Genomic DNA, 20,207 nt, shown 5'->3' with positions numbered 1-20,207 from the left:
ACATACAATGTATACACACAAACATGTATACACACACACAAACATGTATACACGTGTATATACACACACACATGTATACATACACACAATATATACATACACACAATATATACATACACACAATGTATACACACACACACACACACACACACGTGTATACACACACACATGTATACACACACGTACACATACACACACACACATGTATACACACACACACACACACATACAATGTATACACACACACACACACTATCCCCAGCACCACCACATCAGCACACCGGTATCCCATGCCCCCCCAGCACACTGGCATTCTCGGCTCCCCACCATTCCCAGCCCCCATCAACACCATCAGCTCCCACACATCGCCACCTTTGCACCTCCCCCATCGGCACCCCCACATCAGCACCAAACCCTCCCAAATCAGCACACCGATACAATCACCATCAGTACAGCCACAGCAGCAGTACCACCGCACACCGCCATGGCCCGCGTGGACCACTCCCCACCCAAATGCCACCCCCACACCACAAACATCCCGGGCAACGCCGGGGCTCTCAGCTAGTATTTTATAAATAAATAAATAATACACGCCCAGAGAGGTAATACCGGTATGCACATAAATGTCCAGTATTACCTCTAATTTTTTACTGGACAGTGTCCAAATACAGGACAGTCCGGTTCAGTACTGGACACCTGGCAACCCTACCGGCTGTGCCTCAGGCACCAAAAAAATAAATAGAAAATTCTATATGGGCAGGAACTCCATACGTCTGCAGAAATGTTGAGTACAGTTATGTGCACACGGTGAGTGCGGTATAAGAAACCATTATCTGTTATTAACTAATAATTGGCTCCATGACATGAATAAATAATATCACTGTGTTCATTAATATATGGAATAAATCCCTATGGGGTGTGCTCCTTTTGGTCTCTTCCGCCTTCCCTCCACATCCTCCCACGTGCAGCCACTTCTCTGCCAAGAACACGTGCTTAGCTTCCTGGTTGCGTCATTGACGGCTGGAGAAGCTCACCCAATGAGCGGCGAGGGGCGTGTCTCGCAGGGAGTCGGGGAGCCTCGGCTCTCCCCTACAAGTTTTTTACTGGGGCTCGCGACGCCCTGCTGCGCGAGGCGCGAGTGACGCGGCGGAGGAGCGCTGCCATGGTAACGGGGCCTGCGGACAGCTGGGAGCGCGGGAAAAGGAGGGAACATGTGTGTCACTAACATGCGTGTCACTCATTCCATGTAATTACCTGTGCTGTACTTTGTGTGAGGTAAATGTTGCAATGCTCTGCAGCCTGTGGAAAGGATTACATGGGCAATGCTCTGCAGTCTTTTATGTAAAGGCTTAATGTTGCAATGCTCTGCAGTCTCTATCTGTACAGTCAAAGAAGCAACGCTCGGCATTCAGTATAGAGAGTCAAAGAAGAGATGCTCTGCAGTCTCTAGACTAGAGGGTCAAAGGAGCAATGCTGATAAGAGAGGCCTCAGTGGGTGTCTGTTTATGGAGAGAAAGGGTCAGTGGTGGAGAGAGGCCTCAGTGGGTAGCTGTTGATGGGGAGAGAGGCCTCAGTGGGTGCTGTTGCTGGGGAGAGAGGCCTCAGTGGGTGCTGTTGATGTGGAGAGAGGCTCGGCGGGTAGCTGTTGATGGGGGGGAGAGAGGCCTTGGAGGGTACCGGTTGATGGCGGTGGAAGAGAGGCCTCGGCGGGTACCGGTTGATGTTGGGAAGAGAGGCCTCGGTGGGTAGCTGTTGATGGGTGGGGGGGGGGGAGAGAGGCCTTGTGGGTAGCTGTTGATGGGGGGGGGGAGAGAGGCCTCGGTGGGTAGCTGTTGATGGGGGGGGAGAGAGGCCTTGTGGGTAGCTGTTGATGGGGGGGGGGGGAGAGACGCCTCGGTGGGTAGCTGTTGATGGGGGGGGGGGGGGGGGGGAGAGAGGCCTCTGTGGGTAGCTGTTGATGGGGGGGGGGAGGGAGGCCTTGGTGGGTACCGGTTGTTGGGGGGGAGAGAGGCCTCGGTGGGTAGCTGTTGTTGGGGGGGAGAGAGGCCTCGGTGGGTACCGGTTGATGGGGGGGAGAGAGGCCTCGGTGGGTAGCTGTTGTTGGGGGGGGAGAGAGGCCTCGGTGGGTACCGGTTGATGGGGGGGAGAGAGGCCTCGGTGGGTACCGGTTGTTGGGGGGGAGAGAGGCCTCGGTGGGTAGCTATTGATGGCATGTCTTCTCCCTTGGTGCAGTTTGTGAGATCCTCTCCCGCCTGAGAAATGTCCTGTGCCCGGCAGGAGGTGCGGTACCTGGCCGGGTTCCAGTGTCCGGCTGGAGGTCTGGCTGCGGGTAAAGCTCAGGTGATATCCTGGGACCGGGATGTGTATGTGTCCGGCCGCAGCAAGTTTGTGCACGTCTACAGCACCGAGAAGCAGCAAATAATGGTGAGATCTCAGTGTACACACCAAGCCGCAGAGGACAAATACAAATGCTGATTATTTAAATGGTTTGTTATCGAATACGTATCAGATATCAATGTTATTATGATCTTTATTATATTATTTGTTACTGTATTGGCCTGAATATAGTGCTATGTTTTTTTCCTAAAAACATCCTTCCGAAAACTGCGCCCGTATTATACGCGCAGCCTCACACCTTATATTTTTCACGTAGAACACCTTCAATACGTTGGGGTCGTGTTATGTGCGAGGTCCGCTATGTTCGGGCCAATACGGTGTGCACCTGAATGTATTTGAAACGACACTTTCTGTGAGATTAGGTATGGGGATCGGCTGCGGGAGACGGGCCGTTCCTTTTATTTATACGTACATGCAAAGTGTTACCGGCTGTGACCCTGTGCAATACGTAGGCAAGTTTTGGGTTAAAATGAAACCTTTTTGTAGCTTCCAAGACCAGATCGCTCCAATCACCAGGTGATCAACCTCTGAAAGCTTTCCGTTTCGGACATCCATTTATAAAAAGGGATGTTTGGTAGAAACCATGCCTTAAGGCAGGGGTGTGCAACTCCAGTGCTTAAGATAACCCCCCCTAACAGGACAGGTTTTCAGGAAATCCCTGCTTGACATGGGTGGCTTAATCAGTCCCTGCTTCATCACGGGTGGCTCAATCAGTCTCTCAGTGTTCAACTGAGCCTCTGCTTGAGCCACCTATGCTGAAGCTGTGATATCCTGAAAACCTGGCCTGTTGGGGGGTGGGGGGGTTGAGGACTGGAGTTGAGCACCCCCTGCCTTAAGACACTAAGTGTGTTATTTTTTTTTAATTGTCAAACAGAATACCCCAATTATCCTTTTAATATGAGCAGGGAGACCTCAAGTTCCTGCACACACGTATAGGGTGTCTGTATATATATATTTACATGATCTTATTTTTCCATGTGGGTTTTGGCGTGTAAAATTGCAATGTGTTCCTACTAATTTCAGACCAGTTGCTTGGGCAGCTGAGAATCCCCCGGCCGCAGCGAGGCTGTTCAGTTAGTTGGAGTTCTGTTATATACAGTAGGATGTTGCAGAGCAATGTGCTGCCGTTTCTCCTGAATCAAAGTGTTTAGCGACCGCTTCCTCGAGATGGGGCGCAGAGGGCCCTCACTTGGTACAGTTGTTTCTCGCCCTGCGTTAGAACGAACTATTCATCTGTGGGACACGCCGAATGGCTCATCCTCCTTTCTTTTTTTGTTGTTGTTTTCAGGCCGCGTATTCGTTTCCTGCTGAAGTCTGGCACGTTGAACTGGTCTCAGAAACACGGCAGCTGTACGCCCTTTGTGCCCGAACTGGAATATACCACCTGGCATGGGATGAACACGGGAGGTGAGGATGTGAGGCCCAGGCGGCTTCACTGTCATTTAAAGACCATCATCATCGTTGTGTTTGTTTTCTAGAATCCGAAGTCATACTAAACACATGTACGTAGAATCTGAACTGAAGAACGAGTTATAAAAATCACACGTTCTGGGAGGTCAATGACACAGGGCAGTAAAATATTGGTTTTGAACATGAGTTTCTGGTTGGCTGGTACTCATCGCAACAGGAGCCGGCAATGCATAGATGTAGTATGGGACGTATTGGATTTCTCTGTAATGTAACATTTTTTTTTTTTTGTGGTTTTATATGAAGGTTGTTGAAGAAATCAAACTCTGTCGCAAGTGCAGGAGGTGTCGACATCGTCTCCGTAGGACCAGAATTCAGCTCCCTGCCGGACCCTGCTATCTGCTCCTTCACAGTGGCGCATGGGATTTTAGTCGCTGCCTCTCTGCATCACAAGAAATGGAGAATCGCACTCTTCCACAGTGTGTCCCCACATCATGAGGACCCAACTATGGCACCAATCCGGGAGTTGGAATTCTCCATTAAACCTACAGCGGGATGCAGCAGAAGGCTGGAAGATTGTCATTTCCTTCCGGTCCTGGGTTGTGTGTGTCTCTGGAAAGAGAAGGGACTAAGTCACAGCCCCCAGAGCTGTCAGTTCGCAGTAGAGGCTTCGCTGTTCACGCCTCTCTTTGGCGTGGATGCCGCCATGCTTGATTCCCCCATGATTCTCTGCGGTTTCCCGGACGGGCAGGTCGCATGCTTCCCGTTGAAGGCGGCTGGTTTTCCCAGCATGCACCTTGCCGAATCCACGGACCAATCCCTAGCTCCAGTGAAGATCCTTTACCACCTGGAACAACCTGTGGTTTTCATTGGGGCCACAAGGACAGAACCGGCAGCCAGTGAGAGCCGGCACCCAAACAAGAGCGACGCAAGCCTAGGCTGTGACTGCATAGTGTTCTTAGGCCATGAAGGCCTGATGGTGACAGCGAGGTCCGGGGAGAAAGCAGCAGGGAAAGCGCACGAGTTTAGAGAGCACCACCTGCAAGCTCCTGTGTCCTGCGGCGCCTGCTGTGGATCCAGTGTGTATTACAGCACCCACTCCGACCTCCTCTCGGTCACCGTCCCCACAGCGCCGGAACAAGGAGCGGTCGCCAAGACACCTCGGCATCCCATCCTGTCTTCGGTTGGCCATAACGTCCCCGCGGTTGTGGCGATGTCTCCGATCTCCCGTACGCCAGAAAGTAAGCAGAGGATAACGTTCGTGTTCTGAGAAGCACTTTCCCTTTCCTGCTCGACGCTGCGAAATAATAATAATAATAATAGCATGTCCTTGTATAGCGCTGCTAGTTTTATGTAGCACAGTCCTGCCCCGTGGAGCTTACAATCTGTTTTTTTGGTGCCTGAAGCACAGGGAGATAAAGTGACTTGCCCAACGTCACAAGGAGCCGACACCGGGAATTGAACCAGGCTCCCCTGCTTCACACTCAGTGCCAGTCAGTGTCGTTACTCACTGAGCCGCTCCTTCTCCCATGAAATACAAAATGCTGGCACATTCATTCGGACGCCACTTCCGAGAATAATATTGGAGGGGGAGGTATATTGAGGGGAGCTCATCTCTGTACAGGGCATTTATAAAATATTGGGATATATTTACTGAAGTGTCCCAGCTGGACAACTGGGGCAAAGTCCGTGCGAAAGAATGGGATTCCTTTTCTTTGGTGAATATGGCTCTGATTTTGCACTGGTTTTGCCCGACTTTGGCACCCGGGAGACTTGAGTCTTTGATTTTAAAGGCATAGGTCGGGGGCGGCCAACTGCCGTCCTCAACGTTCACCAACATGCCAGGTTTTCAGGATATCCCGGCTTCAGCACAGGTGGCTCAATCCGTGGCTCAGTCAACGACTGCATCACCTCCTGCTGAAGCAGGGATATCCTGAAAACCTGACCTGTTGGTGGCCCTTGAGGACTGGGGTTGGCCGGCCCCTGACACAGGTTATTGGGCAGATTTTGCCAGGCTGGGTTCTGCCCTTTTCACACGTGTTGGAGAGAGAACAATTTGAGGGTTATCATTCGTTCCTCCGCCACCTCCCGACCCCCACAGTGCAATCTAAAGACTGGACGATGAAACGGCTCAGTCGCTAAATTGTGGGACGTTCCGTGCACCAGTTTCTTCACGATTTGTCATAATACGTGTAATTGTCTGTAAGTAGCAGGGGGAAAAATGGCAAAGATTGCACAGGAAGAATTCAACACGAACGCGTCAGGCTTTGCCTATAGTGGCGGCGACAGCGACACGATGGGTGACGTCACCCAAGTTATGTTTCGCCGGTCGGCGGCACCGCGGGATTCCCACCATTTGATTTGTTCAAGGGCCGTCACGTGACGCGACGGCCCTTGAAAAATCAAATTCTACCGGCGTCAAGTTTTCGCGACGGCGACGTTGCTCCGTCGCTTGTCGCCGTCGCGTGCACTATAAGCGCACGCGGCGGCGGCAATGCTTTTGTTTTTGGGCGACGTCGCCGGCGCTATAAGCACGGCCTCATTGGTAAGAGGGACAAAGTCGGGTGCTGCTGTGTGACTGCTCCATGTCTCGCTCTTTTCAGGGGGTGTGGAGGTCCTGGCCCTTTCTGGCAAAGGAAGGCTAATGGCCTGCAGCCTCAATAAGAAAGGCCAAGCCCCATGGGCCGGACTGTCGTGTGCTAAGGCAGGGCAGAGAATTAAAGAGCTGCTGTCTGGGATTGGCACCTTGTCTGATAGGTGAGTGGGTCACTTTGATGCTAGAAATAACGTGTGTGTGTGTGTGTGTGTGTGTGTGTGTGTGTGTGTGTGTGTGTGTGTGTGTGTGTGTGTGGGTGTGTGTGTGTGTGTCTGCGTCTGCGCTTTAGAAAGACAATACCGTTCAGGGAATTATAATACAATAAGCCAGGGTTTTACAGAAGCCCCGCGCTCTTCACCAAGGCATTTCAACGCTGAGGGATTGCGCGAGGCCTCTGCAACTTCCCTTGTCGCAGGCGACGCGTCGCCATTGTAACGCAGCGTTGTGTGACCCCGTGGTATCTTTTGACGCTGGAGACAAGGTAAGGAGGGGGGGGGCGCAGACTGAAAAGTTTGCACATCCCTGCAATAAGCCATAGGAAATCCCTGCCCTGTAGAGCTTACAATCTAAGTATGAATTTCATATGCTAATGAATGTGTGTGTGTGTATATATACTGTATATATATTTTTTATTATTTATTATTCGAATTCACAAAAGAGTGTATGTAACTACAGGACATCCATGATTCACTTAAGTCTGTGGGATAATGGTAGGGTTGTTTAATGACAGGGAAAAATATACATCAGCAACTGGATTGTTCCCACAAAGCGGAAGGCCGGGAGCTGCTGGGAGGATCTGCGGAGGTCGCCAGTACAGATTTTGGGGGGGAGGGGATTGGGGGGGACCCTGCATTCCATCCTCTTGCCAGTATAGGGGATCACATTTGCTCAGAATCACTGGACTGTGCTAATGCCACACATGTAACCGGCACAGGAGGAGAAAGCCGCCGGTGGCACCGCAAGGCCTTTGCCCGTTACCAGCCGTGCCCGTTATTTCAGGGCTCTGCTCGCACAGCAGCAGCTGCTCCCGTGGAATTTGCTGACCTGGTTAACAAGGTGATGAACCATTAAGTGACCCGTTAATCGGACAGTATCGGTGGAGAATGTGTGTAGCTGGAAGCTGCTGCGGTTTTGCCTTTGCCTACCACATGTTAGAAAGCAAGCGGTTTATTTGCATGTAGTAGCCCGTGTTTAAGGCAGCCATGTTGTTATTTGGACCCCCCCCAAAGGTCTCAGCATGCCCATGAAACATTCTCTTGTTTGTTTTTGTCTTTAACTCCTCAGGGTTTCCCGGCTGAAGTCTGTAGTGGATGAGAAAAACGTCTCCTTACTTGATCTCAACCATGTGATGGGGTTGACCCGCGCTGTGCTGTCTGGTCAGCGGCCCGAGCTGCCCTTACCCTGCGAGGTGAGGGTCTCCTGGACACGCCTGCTGCAGCAGGACAGTCTCATGGCCTCCTGCACCCTGGAGAACAAGACGGACTGCAGCTTAGAGAGAGGCTGGACATTGTGTGTTGACCTAAGTGCCGAGGCCAGTGACTGCAGCACTGCCGTGTCTTACTCCTTTCCTATCGAGAGACTTCTGCCAGGAGAGAGAACGGAGCGCTCTTTCCCTTTATCCGCAGAGAGAAGCGATGGCCTGGAGTTCCCCCTCACAATCGCATGCACCCTGTTTTACAGCTTGAAGGGGCTTGCTGCAGGTTGCGGGAACGCTGTACATCCTGCCGGCGCTCCTGCGCCCCCCGCACACAGAGAGGGCGTCCTCTTGCCCCTTAAGGAGCATACCGTTGACGTTCTGCAGTGCCTTCGTTTAAACTCCCAGGGTGACGATCCCTGCCCTGCTGCCTCCTGGCAGACTTCTCCCTGGGATCCTGCGGAGGCCTTTTTAACGGCGCCTGCTGGAGGGGACAGCAGCATCGGGCAGCTGAGGACTTGCCCTGAGGCCCTGTGCAACCAGGGAGTTGATTACGTGGTGCCACTAACGGCCTCTGTGCGAGTATCCGCCATGCTGCTGAATCGGGCCATACAGTGGGACGGTTCCGGTACGTACAGTAGCTACTTACTAATGTCCTTCCCGCCATGTTACGCCAGGGGTGGGCAACGCCAGTCCTCAAGGGCCACTAACAGATCAGGTTTTCAGGATATCCCTGCTTCAGCACAGGTGGCTCGGGGTGGGGGCTTGAGGACTGGCGTTTAGAACCCCTGAGTTGGCATACAGGAGGGCCCCGGGCATGCAGCGGGTTCTGTTCTAAGGGCCCGCCGCAAAGCGAAAATCGGCGGAAAGCAGAACCTGCGATTTTCTGCGTGTGCGCATGCGCAGACCTGCAATTCCCCCTTCTGCGCATGGGTGACCTCCGTTCTGCGCATGCGAAACTTCGCCACCTCCTCCCCCCCCCCCCCCCTGTTATGCGCAACCTCGGACTTCCCCTTTCTGCACATGCGCAGACATGGCGGCCCCCTTCTCGGTACCACCGTATCGGCGTGGGCGCCGGGAAGCGGGGCCCTGCTGTATCCCTTTTGTGTCACACCTGTTGGGGTTGACCTCTCGACCTTTAACGGGAGTGAAACCCTTGCTCCCCTTCTGGTTTGTTGCAGCAGAATCCGATTGGTCTCAGAAACAATTTATTTCTTTTTTATTGATTTTATATATTATAATTTTACCGTGCCATGTGCAGGTCGATCTCACTATCGCCAGCCTTTCTTTATACGGTGCCTCCGCAGTGCAGAGGATACAAGAAAACATATATTTATCACGACAATCGTCATTGACATGAACACCGTGGTAAAGCGGGCAGGGAACCTGGACCGAGGTGTAGCTCTGACGCAGAGGGAATTACAGGTCTCTCTTACTTTTAAACATGTTGAATTTCAGCCCCCAATATGTTGGATCACAATACCTTGAAAAGGAATACCGAATCTAGGGGGACTTCAATTATTTGCTATAACTGAGAAATCATTGTTTTTATTTTTATTTCGTCCATTTGAAAGGCCGCTGCTCAGGCCGGGGCGCTGAAGACGCACTGCCCTCTGAATTTGTACTTCTAAAGCAGTCACTGTAAAGCTCCTGGGAATTTAAAGTTGATCTGGAAATACTAGGATCCAGATTTACGTCTTCGCCAACCATAAACCAGTAACTTAAATGGGCCTTTTTTCTTTCTTTTTTTTTTAAACGTACTTTAAGAGATATCTTCTCGCCCTTTCCAACGCTGGGTTTATTTTGAAAATCTGATGCGCATTTCGGGAGCTATACGCAGTTTGAAATAGGAAGTGTCCTGGAGATTAAAATGGAGCTCTCCCCAGAGCCCAGTGCTGGCCAAGGCCGCGCTTATCGTGTCGGCGACGCGACGGTGATGTCAGGCTGCGGTCGCCGGAAAAAATCAAATTGAGAAGGCTTCCAGCGATCGCGACCAAGCCGTCGCTCCGTCGCGCTTACTATAAGCGCACGCGACGGCGGCAATGCATTAGTTTTGACGCGCCGTCGCCGGCACTATTAAGCGCAGCCTAAAGGTCACCGTGGTAACCTCAGAGTTTTAAGAAAAGCAGGATTCTTTTTATTTAACACCGGAAATGCTGGTGTGGCGAGAGATTACATTCGTTGCACTCCTGTAGGCGCCTGGAGGGTGGGTGGCAGCTGTAAGGTGCACTGAGGGTTTGAAGTGTCCAGGTTCTGGAGCGTGTGTGGCGTGTTCGTAGGCCCAGCTCGGGAGAGAAAGGGCTTCAGTCTATGTGGGTCCGGAATTGCAAGAAGTGTATATTTCTCAGGGTTAGAATTGGTACGGTCGCCCCACTCTGTGTGTGTGTGTGTGTGTGTGTGTGTGTGTGTGTGTGTGTGTGTGTGTGTGTGTGTGTGTGTGTGTGTGTGTGTGTGTGTGTGTGTGTGTGTGTGCGCGCGTGCGCGCGCATGTGCCTTTTATTTAAAAAAACAAAAAAAATTCTAATGCGCTGCTCAGTAAAACTCGTGTAGGAACGTAGGGAGGTCGCCCGTCCCAGACCTACCACCGGGACCTGCCGAAAGCATTTAGGGGAACGACGAGGAAGACCAAGGAAGGGCGGGCAACACAAACGGGAGCAGGAAAGATGGCTGCCGGGGTATTGGGGTCTGTTTGCCAGGCTTGGTTTAAAAAGGAAGGTTTTTTATTCCTTTCCGAATGGAAGTAAAGCTTCCTGATTACTTAAAGCAGCAGGGAGCCGATTCCAGTCTCTGGTCGGTTCTTGGTGACGCTCTCACTCCCACCAGCTTTACCGACCTTAAACCGCGGCGCAATCAGTTGAGGGGCGATGGCCGATCTGAGAGCCCGGTTGGGGGTGTTACTGATTGGGCAGTTCTAAAGGTAAAGGGGTGGGGGGCTAGTCCATGGACAGCCTTAAAGACGAGGGTCAGGAACTTAAAATGAACCCTTTGCTCCCCCGGGACCCAGTGCAGACAGGGGGGGAAGAGCCGGGACAAGTGACCCGGTGGCTGTGGGCCTCTCCCTCACTTTGTCCGAGCTTCCGACGCTGCCATGCGCCGGGCCTCTTGGCGTCGGCGGGCACCAGAAGTAAGCTTGGCCTAGCTTACGGCGCGCGCCGGCATGAGAGGGAGGCCCGGCGTACGCTGACATCACAAGCTCGGCGTGGGACAGAGTACGGGAGAGGTTTGCTCAGTTATCAATGCTTATACCCCAGCCTCTCCTTAAATGGGGGGCTCTGCGTGTGGCATCTCCTAATAATAGGGGGTTTAACGCTGATCCCGTTTTCTATTTATCCCTTATCTTTTTAGTTCATGTGGTGCTCAGGAGTTGGGTTATCAGCAGCTAGTAGATATCTGTGGTATATGGGTGTGTGCCTGATTCCCCTAAATCTAACACTTCTTATTGTAGTAATATCTTCCTGATAGTACTTTATGACAAACACAGGTTGCAAGCACACAGCATGGTACATCTGCCAGGCACGGTTAAAGTATGTTGAAGTGGCTCTCTTGCTGCCAGACAGCTGGTTAGGGGTGCACCCTACTCTACCTCCCTGCCGCCTTTTGACACCGTGGACCACCCTCTTCTCCTTCACATTCTCCATACTCTTGGTATCCGTAAGAAAGCTCTATCCTGGATCTCATCCTACCTCTCCCATCGTACTTTCAGCGTCTCTTCTGCTAACATCTCCTCTGCTAACATCTCCTCTTTCTGTCTCTCTCTCTCTCTGGGGGGGTGGGTACCCCAGGGCTCTGTCCTGGGACCCCTTCTCTTTTCTCTGTACACGCTCTCTCTAGATGACCTAATCACATCTCTTGGGTTCAAATATCACCTCTATGCTGATGACACACATTTACCTTTCTACCCCTGACCTTACACCTGCTGTACAGACTAAAGTCTCTGAATGTCTCTCTGCGATATCATCCTGGATGGCCCTCCGCCGCCTTAAACTCAACATGGCTAAAACAGAGCTCCTCATACTTCCTCCCAAACCTGGCCCTACTACCCCCTTCTAGATTACTGCTGGACGCACTATCGTACATCCAGTAGCACAGACACGCTGGGTAGCGGTTACATTTGACACGTCCCTCACATTCTCAATGTAGCTAGAATCCGTTGGGTTTTTTCCTCCGAAATATTACAAATATACGCCCTTTTCTCTGTTGCCCTACTGTTAAAACTCCAATGCAGGCCCTCATTCTCTCCCGTCTCGATTACTGTAACCTCCTGCTGTCCGGCCTTCCTGCCTCTCACCTGTCTCCCCTACAATCTATCCTAAACGCTGCTGCCAGAATCACTCTACTCTTTCCTAGATCTGTCTCAGCATCTCCCCTCATGAAATCCCTCTCCTGGCTTCCGATTAAATCCCGCATCTCACACTCCATTCTTCTCCTCACTTTTAAAGCTTTACACTCTTCTGCCCCTCCTTACATCTCAGCCCTAATTTCTCGCTATGCACCATCCCGACTCTTGCGTTCCCGCTCAAGGATGTCTTCTCTCTACCCCCTTTGTATCTAAAGCCCTCTCCCGCCTAAAACCTTTCTCACTGACTGCCCCGCACCTCTGGAATGCCCTTCCCCTCAGTACCCGACTAGCCCCCTCTCTATGCACCTTTAAGACCCAACTTAAAACACACCTGCTTTAGCGAAGCATATGGGTAGCTCCACTGGCTGATTCTATACACCTCATGTGCACTAACCTGGCCCCCGTGCAGACACACTTACCATAGCACCCTCCTACTGTCCCTGTAAGTTCTCCCCACTCATCTTATTGTTTTGTCTGAAGCACTTATTCCCATTATGTGTTATATTATTATGTCACGTTTGTTGTAAAGCGCTATGTACCTGGATGGCACTATATAAATAAAGACATACATACATACATACATACATACATACATACATACATACACCCTATCCCCTCTTACATGTCCGTCTCCTTCCCCCTTTCTGCCACAGGAGTCGCTCTCCGCTGTGCTGTGTTGCATTGGCTGCTGTCAGCAGAGGTGACGAGGGCACGGAAGCTGTCTGAGGTGCGGGGTGTGACCCCAGATGGAAGAAAGCTCTGCCTGCGTGTTAGAGAGGTGACATGTTACATAGAACTCATGGTGTGATCTGTGAAGTCGATCCCATCCATTGCGGGGTGACCGTGACCTATGATGAGTGGGCTGTGACCGTGACACAGACTGTAGGTACAGGTGGTCAGTCACTCTCGTGGCAGGGTGACCTATGATGAGTGGGCTGTGACCGTGACACAGACTGTAGGTACAGGTGGTCAGTCACTCTCGTGGCAGGGTGACCTATGATGAGTGGGCTGTGACCGTGACACAGACTGTAGGTACAGGTGGTCAGTCACTCTCGTGGCAGGGTGACCTATGATGAGTGGGCTGTGACCGTGACACAGACTGTAGGTACAGGTGGTCAGTCGCCCCCGAGACAGAAGAGAGCTACAGAGCCAGCCCCGTGTGTCACAGAGAGAGACCGCGATACAGACCAATACAAACCTTTAGAATAACGGGGTCTTCATGTTCCTTTACTCCTTCAGGTGTCGGTGAGTGACCTGTCCTCCGCGGGGCCAATCCCAGCCATGGAGATCCAGATAGAAAGTCCCCACCTGGACGCCCTGGCCTGTGTGCACCTGGCTGTGATCGCTCGGCTGCAGGTGATACAAACATTCGCAATGACAGCCGATGAACCTCTGAGGCGGGTCCCCAAGGAGCAGGCGGGTCCCCAAGGAGCAGGCAGGTCCCCAAGGAGCAGGCGGGTCCCCAAGGAGCGCACCAGCCTCACACCCTCCCGCCTTATAACCCTCCCTCCCGCCTTATAACCCTCCCGCCTCACACCCTCCCTCCCGCCTCACACCCTCCCTCCCGCCTCACACCCTCCCTCCCGCCTTATAACCCTCCCTCCCGCCTTATAACCCTCCCTCCCGCCTTATAACCCTCCCTTCCGCCTCACACCCTCCCTCCTCACACCCTCCCTCCCGCCTTATAACCCTCCCTCCCGCCTTATAACCCTCCCTTCCGCCTCACACCCTCCCGCCTCACACCCTCCCGCCTTATAACACTCCCGCCTCACACCCTCCCTCCTGCCTTATAACCCTCCCTCCCGCCTCACACCCTCCCTCCCACCTTATAACCCTCTCTCCCGACTCACACCCTCCCTCCCGCCTCACACCCTCCCTCCCGCCTTATAACCCTCCTGCCTCACACCCTCCCTCCCGCCTCACACCCTCCCTCCCGCCTCACACCCTCCCGCCTCACACCCTGCCTCCCGCCTTATATCCCTGCCTCCTGCCTCACACCCTCCCTCCTGCCTCACACCCTCCCTCCTGCCTCACACCCTCCCTCCTGCCTCACACCCTCCCTCCTGCCTCACACCCTCCCTCCTGCCTCACACCCTCCCTCCTGCCTCACACCCTCCCTCCCGCCTCACACCCTCCCTCCCGCCTCACACCCTCCCTCCCGCCTCACACCCTCCCTCCCGCCTCACACTCTCCCTCCCGCCTCACACTCTCCCTCCCGCCTTATAACCCTCCCTCCCGCCTCACACCCTCCCTCCCACATTATAACCCTCCCTCCCGCCTTATAACCCTCCCTCCCGCCTCACCCTCCCTCCCGCCTTATAACCCTCCCTCCCGCCTTATAACCCTCCCTCCCGCCTCACACCCTCCCTCCCGCCTTATAACCCTCCCGCCTCACACCCTCCCTCCTCACACCCTCCCTCCTCACACCCTCCCGCCTTATAACCCTCCCGCCTCACACCCTTCCTCCCGCCTCACACCCTTCCTCCCGCCTCACACCCTCCCTCCCGCCTCACACCCTCCCTCCCGCCTCACACCCTCCCTCCCGCCTTATAACCCTCCCGCCTCACACCCTCCCTCCCGCCTTATAACCCTCCCTCCCGCCTCACACCCTCCCTCCCGCCTCACACCCTCCCTCCCGCCTCACAACCTCCCTCCCGCCTCACACCCTCCCTCACGCCTCACACCCTCCCTCCCGCCTCACACCCTCCCTCCCGCCTCACACCCTCCCTCCCGCCTCACACCCTCCTTGTGCCGGGTTTACAGCTACACCGCCAACCAGTTACTGCAGGGGCTCTCAACTCCAGTCTTCACCCCCCCCCCCCCCTGCCCCAACAGGTTTTCAGGATATCCCTGCTTCAGCAAAGTGGGCAGTGGACTGAGCCTCTGATTCAGCCACCTGTGCTGAAGCTGGGACTGATTGTGCAACCTGTGCTGAAGCAGGGATATCGTAAAAGCTGACCTGTTGGTGGCCCTTGAGGACTGGAGTTGAGCCCTCCCTGCCTTAATCTTTATCAGGGGTGCACCAACTTTTTGCCCTGCGCCCCCCACTGCTCGCGCCCCCCACCCCCCTCACTTGAATCAAACGTCAAATCGCGCTGTGGGTCATGTGACCTCACATGAACATCCCGCTGTGTTGCTATGGCGCCGTGTCAAATGGCGCCGTGGGTCATGTGATGTCACGTGAGACGCCGCGTTGCCCCAAGCAGTCTGAATCAAGTTAAGTGAGTTGCGGAGGCCTCGTGCAGTCCCAGGGCATTTAATTTAAATGCCCTGGGGAAGAGTGCGGGGCCTCTGTAACCGGCGCACCCTCCCCCCGCCCCTGCCCCCCCCTGCTTGCGCACCCCTGCTCTATATATTACAGTATAACCAGCTTCAGGCTGCAGCCCGGAGTACTGCGCGGTGCACATCGGAAACCGCAGACAGATGTTCAGCATTAAGCAATCACACGGTTACGTGCCGCTGGGTCTCCTAAATGGGAGAGTTACTGTAACGGCTCCTCGCGTGCGAGAAAACGTATAACGGGCAGAGGAATCCCGTTATCTTTCTCCCTATTCACAGCTTAGATCAGGGGCGGGCAACTCCAGTCCTCAAGACCCCCCCCTAACTGGTCAGGTTTTCAGGATATCCCTGCTTCAGCACAGGTGGCCAAATCAGTGGCTCAGTCAAAGACAGCCACCCGTGCAGAAACAGGGGTATCCCGAAAACCTGACCTGTGGCGCGGGTGGGGGGGAGTTGAGAACCCCTGGCTTAGCCAGTCCTGTTGAGTATGTTCCCTCCGAGCCTGACTTGTGATCCCGTGTCCCAGGCTTTGGTCCTGCAGAGCGATGTGAAGGACGGCAGCTCTCCTGACTTACATTTGGCGAATCTCCAGCAGCTGTTTATTGCCAGAGAGGTGAGAAGCGTGAAACGGACGCCCTCGCGACAATAAGTATAACGGTTATACCTTGGGCAGGATGTTACACCATTAAAGAGGCGATCCTGGAAGCAGGGGGTCTCCGGAGCCGTACGCCATTAATTTCAGCCCGGGGACCCCCTGCTTCCGTGGATACTTGCCTCCGTAGGGGGGCGCTGTAGCCGCTCTGCTCGGCTAGCAGGGTTCACGTAATGGCCGCGTTTCGAAGTTCCAGCGCCATGCGGGCCAATAGGAAGCCGTGATGTCATCAGGCGCGGCTTCCTATTGGCTCACGTGACGCGGGAGCTTTAAACTTTGTCGAGATACCGGCGCCCCCTTCGGAGGTCTGTATCCCTGGAAGCAGGGGGTTCCCGGAGCTGAGCGCCATTAATTTCCGCTCCGGGAACCCCCCCCCCCCAATTCTCTGGGGACGCCCCCCCCCACTTCAAACCTCTGTTCAAAAAACTTTAAAGAGCAATTCATGTTTTTTGTTTTTTTTTAACGTCCAAATGTGCTTTAGAATGATCATTTAACGTCTGTGAGAGACTGAGGTCTCGGACATAGTGCGAGCGCGTGATGTCACGCGCGCCTGTGCTTGCCGAGATCCGTGGCCTGCAGTTTTGTCCGACGGGGCGTGCCCGTCAGCGGTTCACCCTCATAGGCTGAACCACGCCCATGACCGGGCCGTCGTGCGGCAAACACAAACAAGTTTGTCTGGCCACGCATTGGTCGCCTCGCCGTGTGCGTGCACATGTGCATTTGCCTCCATTGGTTTGTTTTTGGCGCAAGCGACGTAGCAACCACTATGGACGCAGCCTGCCGGAGGGAGAGACTTGACCCTTGCTCCTGAGGCTGCACCCGGGGGTGGGAAACTCCAGTCGTCAAGGGTCACCAACAGGTCAGGTTTTCAGGACATCCCTGCTTTAGCACAGGTGGTGAGCCAGCTGTTATGATGCAGGAATATCCTGATAACCTGACATGTTGGTGGCCCTTGACGACTGGAGTTGCCCACCCCTGCTGTAACCTCTGTTTACCTCATCCGGGCTCTGGGCTCTTCCTCATCACCTGTGGCTCCCGGCTCTGGGGGCCTTCCTCACCATCTCCGGGCTCTGTGCCCTTCCTCACCACCTCTGGCTCTGGGCTCTGTGCCCTTCCTCACCACCTCTGGGGTCTTCCTCACCACCTCTGGGCTCTTCCTTACCACCTCCCGGCTCTGGGGCCCTTCCTCACCACCTCCCGGCTCTGGGGTCTTCCTCACCACCTCCCGGCTCTGGGGGCCTTCCTCACCACCTCCTGGCTCTGTGCTCTTCCTCACCACCTCCCGGCTCTGTACTCTTCCTCACCACCTCCTGGCTCTGGAGGCCTTCCTCACCACCTCCCGGCTCTGGGGGCCTTCCTCGCCACCTCCTGGCTCTGGGGGCCTTCCTCGCCACCTCCCGGCTCTGGGGGCCTTCCTCGCCACCTCCCGGCTCTGGGGCCCTTCCTCACCACCTCCCGGCTCTGGGGGCCTTCCTCACCACCTCCTGGCTCTGTGCTCTTCCTCACCACCTCCCGGCTCTGTGCTCTTCCTCACCACCTCCCGGCTCTGGGGGCCTTCCTCGCCACCTCCCGGCTCTGGGGCCCTTCCTCGCCACCTCCCGGCTCTGGGGCCCTTCCTCGCCACCTCCTGGCTCTGGGGGCCTTCCTCGCCACCTCCTGGCTCTGGGGGCCTTTCTCGCCACCTCCCGGCTCTGGGGGCCTTCCTCGCCACCTCCCGGCTCTGGGGCCCTTCCTCACCACCTCTGGCTCTGGGGCCTTCCTCACCACCTCCCGGCTCCGGAGCCTTCCTCACCACCTCCCGGCTCGGTGCCCTTCCTCACCACCTCTGGCTCTGGGGCCTTCCTCACCACCTCTGGCTCTGGGGCCTTCCTCACCACCTCCCGGCTCTGGGGGCCTTCCTCACCACCTCCCGGCTCTGGGGTCTTCCTCACCACCTCCCGGCTCTGGGGGCCTTCCTCACCACCTCCCGGCTCTGTGCTCTTCCTCACCACCCCCCGGCTCTGTGCTCTTCCTCACCACCTCCCGGCTATGTGCTCTTCCTCGCCACCTCCCGGCTCTGGGGGCCTTCCTCGCCACCTCCCGGCTCTGGGGCCCTTCCTCGCCACCTCCCGGCTCTGGGGCCCTTCCTCGCCACCTCCCGGCTCTGGGGGCCTTCCTCGCCACCTCCTGGCTCTGGGGGCCTTCCTCGCCACCTCCTGGCTCTGGGGGCCTTCCTCGCCACCTCCTGGCTCTGGGGGCCTTTCTCGCCACCTCCCGGCTCTGGGGGGCTTCCTCGCCACCTCCCGGCTCTGGGGGCCTTCCTCACCACCTCCCGGCTCTGGGGCCCTTCCTCGCCACCTCCGGTCTCTGTGCCCTTCCTCGCCACCTCCCGGCTCTGTGCTCTTCCTCACCACCTCTGGCTCTGGGGTCTTCCTCACCACCTCCCGGCTCTGGGGGCCTTCCTCACCACCTCCCGGCTCTGGGGCCCTTCCTCGCCACCTCCCGGCTCTGGGGCCCTTCCTCGCCACCTCCCGGCTCTGGGGCCCTTCCTCGCCACCTCCCGGCTCTGGGGCCTTCCTCACCACCTCACGGTTCTGGGGGCCTTCCTCACCACCTCCGGTCTCTGGGCCCTTCCTCGCCACCTCCCGGCTCTGGGCCCTTCCTCGCCACCTCCCGGTTCTGGGGCCCTTCCTCACCATCTCCGGTCTCTGTGCCCTTCCTCACCACCTCCGGTCTCTGTGCCCTTCCTCGCCACCTCCCGGCTCTGTGCCCTTCCTCGCCACCTCCCGGCTCTGGGGCCTTCCTCACCACCTCCGGTCTCTGGGCCCTTCCTCGCCACCTCCCGGCTCTGTGCCCTTCCTCGCCACCTCCCGGCTCTGGGGCCTTCCTCGCCACCTCCCGGCTCTGGGGCCTTCCTCGCCACCTCCCGGCTCTGGGGCCTTCCTCGCCACCTCCCGGCTCTGGGGCCTTCCTCGCCACCTCCCGGCTCTGGGGCCTTCCTCGCCACCTCCCGGCTCTGGGCCCTTCCTCACCGGCTCCCGGCTCTGGGGCCTTCCTCGCCACCTCCCGGCTCTGGGGCCTTCCTCACCACCTCCGGTCTCTGGGCCCTTCCTCGCCACCTCCCGGCTCTGGGGCCTTCCTCGCCACCTCCCGGCTCTGGGGCCTTCCTCGCCACCTCCCGGCTCTGGGGCCCTTCCTCACCGGCTCTGGGGCCCTTCCTCACCGGCTCTGGGGCCCTTCCTCACCGGCTCTGAGGCCCTTCCTCACCGGCTCCCGGCTCTGGGTTCTACTTCTTCCTTCACTTCCTGGTCCTACAAACTGGCCCAGATCACAGGCAGTGCAGGATTTCCAGTAAGACCTGAGTGTAGAAGGATCCCTTTGTGGCTTCCCTTATTCTAATCCATGCCTGTCTTACAGATTTACTAAACCAAATATATCTGACTCGATTAACCCCTTCCCTACCAAACCAGTTTTGTGACGTAGGATCATTGTGGGGAATTCGAAGATGTTAAAACAATAATATATGCAGTATTTACCTACTTTGGCAAACCTTCATGTAAGGCTGGGTCCACGGTGACCGCGCGCTCGCGTCCATGCGTGAGACGTCACCCGCTTTTTAGCTGCAGCGATTTGCGGCCAGGGTAGACACGATGGGGGGGGGAGGGACCGTGACGTCACGGAGCTCATTGGGCGAACCGCTCACGTGACCTGGCTGTCACGCCGTGGAATATAATGTAAGCGTGACCCCCCGCCCCCAGCGCTGTCGCGCACGTGGTCTACAGCTCTGATCATTGCCTTAAGGCATTGTGATCGCGCCACACGCGCACTCCTCCGCGTGCTCTCGCCAACCGTAGGACGCGACCTTACTAGTGCTGTTCTCCTCCCTTCTCGCTCAGTCGCTGTTGAAAGACGTGCAGACCCTCCGGGACCACCTGTGCGTAGAGAAGGAGCGGAGCTCGGACACAGCCGCACAGAAACTCCTGCGCACTTACAGAGCGTTGCGCGACCCGGGGCTGCTTCTCCTGTGAATATGCAGCGGCCGCTCGCTCCCCGGGGCCGCGGTGCGCATGGAGGGATGTATCCAGATCAGAACCCTGAACGAGGTTAGATTAGCAGATCTATCATTAATCGGGGACACTTTTTT

The 20,207-nt window shown here is 55.7% G+C and overlaps 1 protein-coding gene across 3 annotated transcripts; it reads left to right on the top strand.

Moving 5' to 3' along the window:
* The first annotated feature begins 1,067 nt into the window (after positions 1 to 1,067).
* FAAP100 (FA core complex associated protein 100) lies at positions 1,068 to 20,207 on the top strand. 3 transcript variants are annotated; one of them, XM_075580063.1, is made up of 10 exons: positions 1,068 to 1,246; positions 2,233 to 2,424; positions 3,686 to 3,804; positions 4,111 to 5,045; positions 6,408 to 6,561; positions 7,685 to 8,442; positions 12,807 to 12,931; positions 13,393 to 13,509; positions 15,959 to 16,045; positions 19,960 to 20,207. In XM_075580063.1, the coding sequence occupies exons 2-10, from the start codon at positions 2,260 to 2,262 to the stop codon at positions 20,089 to 20,091; spliced, it is 2,592 nt and encodes an 863-aa protein (XP_075436178.1). In that variant the 5' UTR covers positions 1,068 to 1,246; positions 2,233 to 2,259; the 3' UTR covers positions 20,092 to 20,207. The 3 variants fall into 3 exon arrangements, with proteins under 3 accessions (XP_075436178.1, XP_075436177.1, XP_075436179.1); XM_075580062.1 differs by having other exon boundaries at positions 1,068 to 1,275; XM_075580064.1 differs by having other exon boundaries at positions 1,080 to 1,165.

Source organism: Ascaphus truei, chromosome 22 (assembly GCF_040206685.1).
Source record: "Ascaphus truei isolate aAscTru1 chromosome 22, aAscTru1.hap1, whole genome shotgun sequence".
NCBI lineage: Eukaryota > Metazoa > Chordata > Amphibia > Anura > Ascaphidae > Ascaphus > Ascaphus truei.
This window is presented reverse-complemented; position numbering and strand designations above follow the sequence as displayed.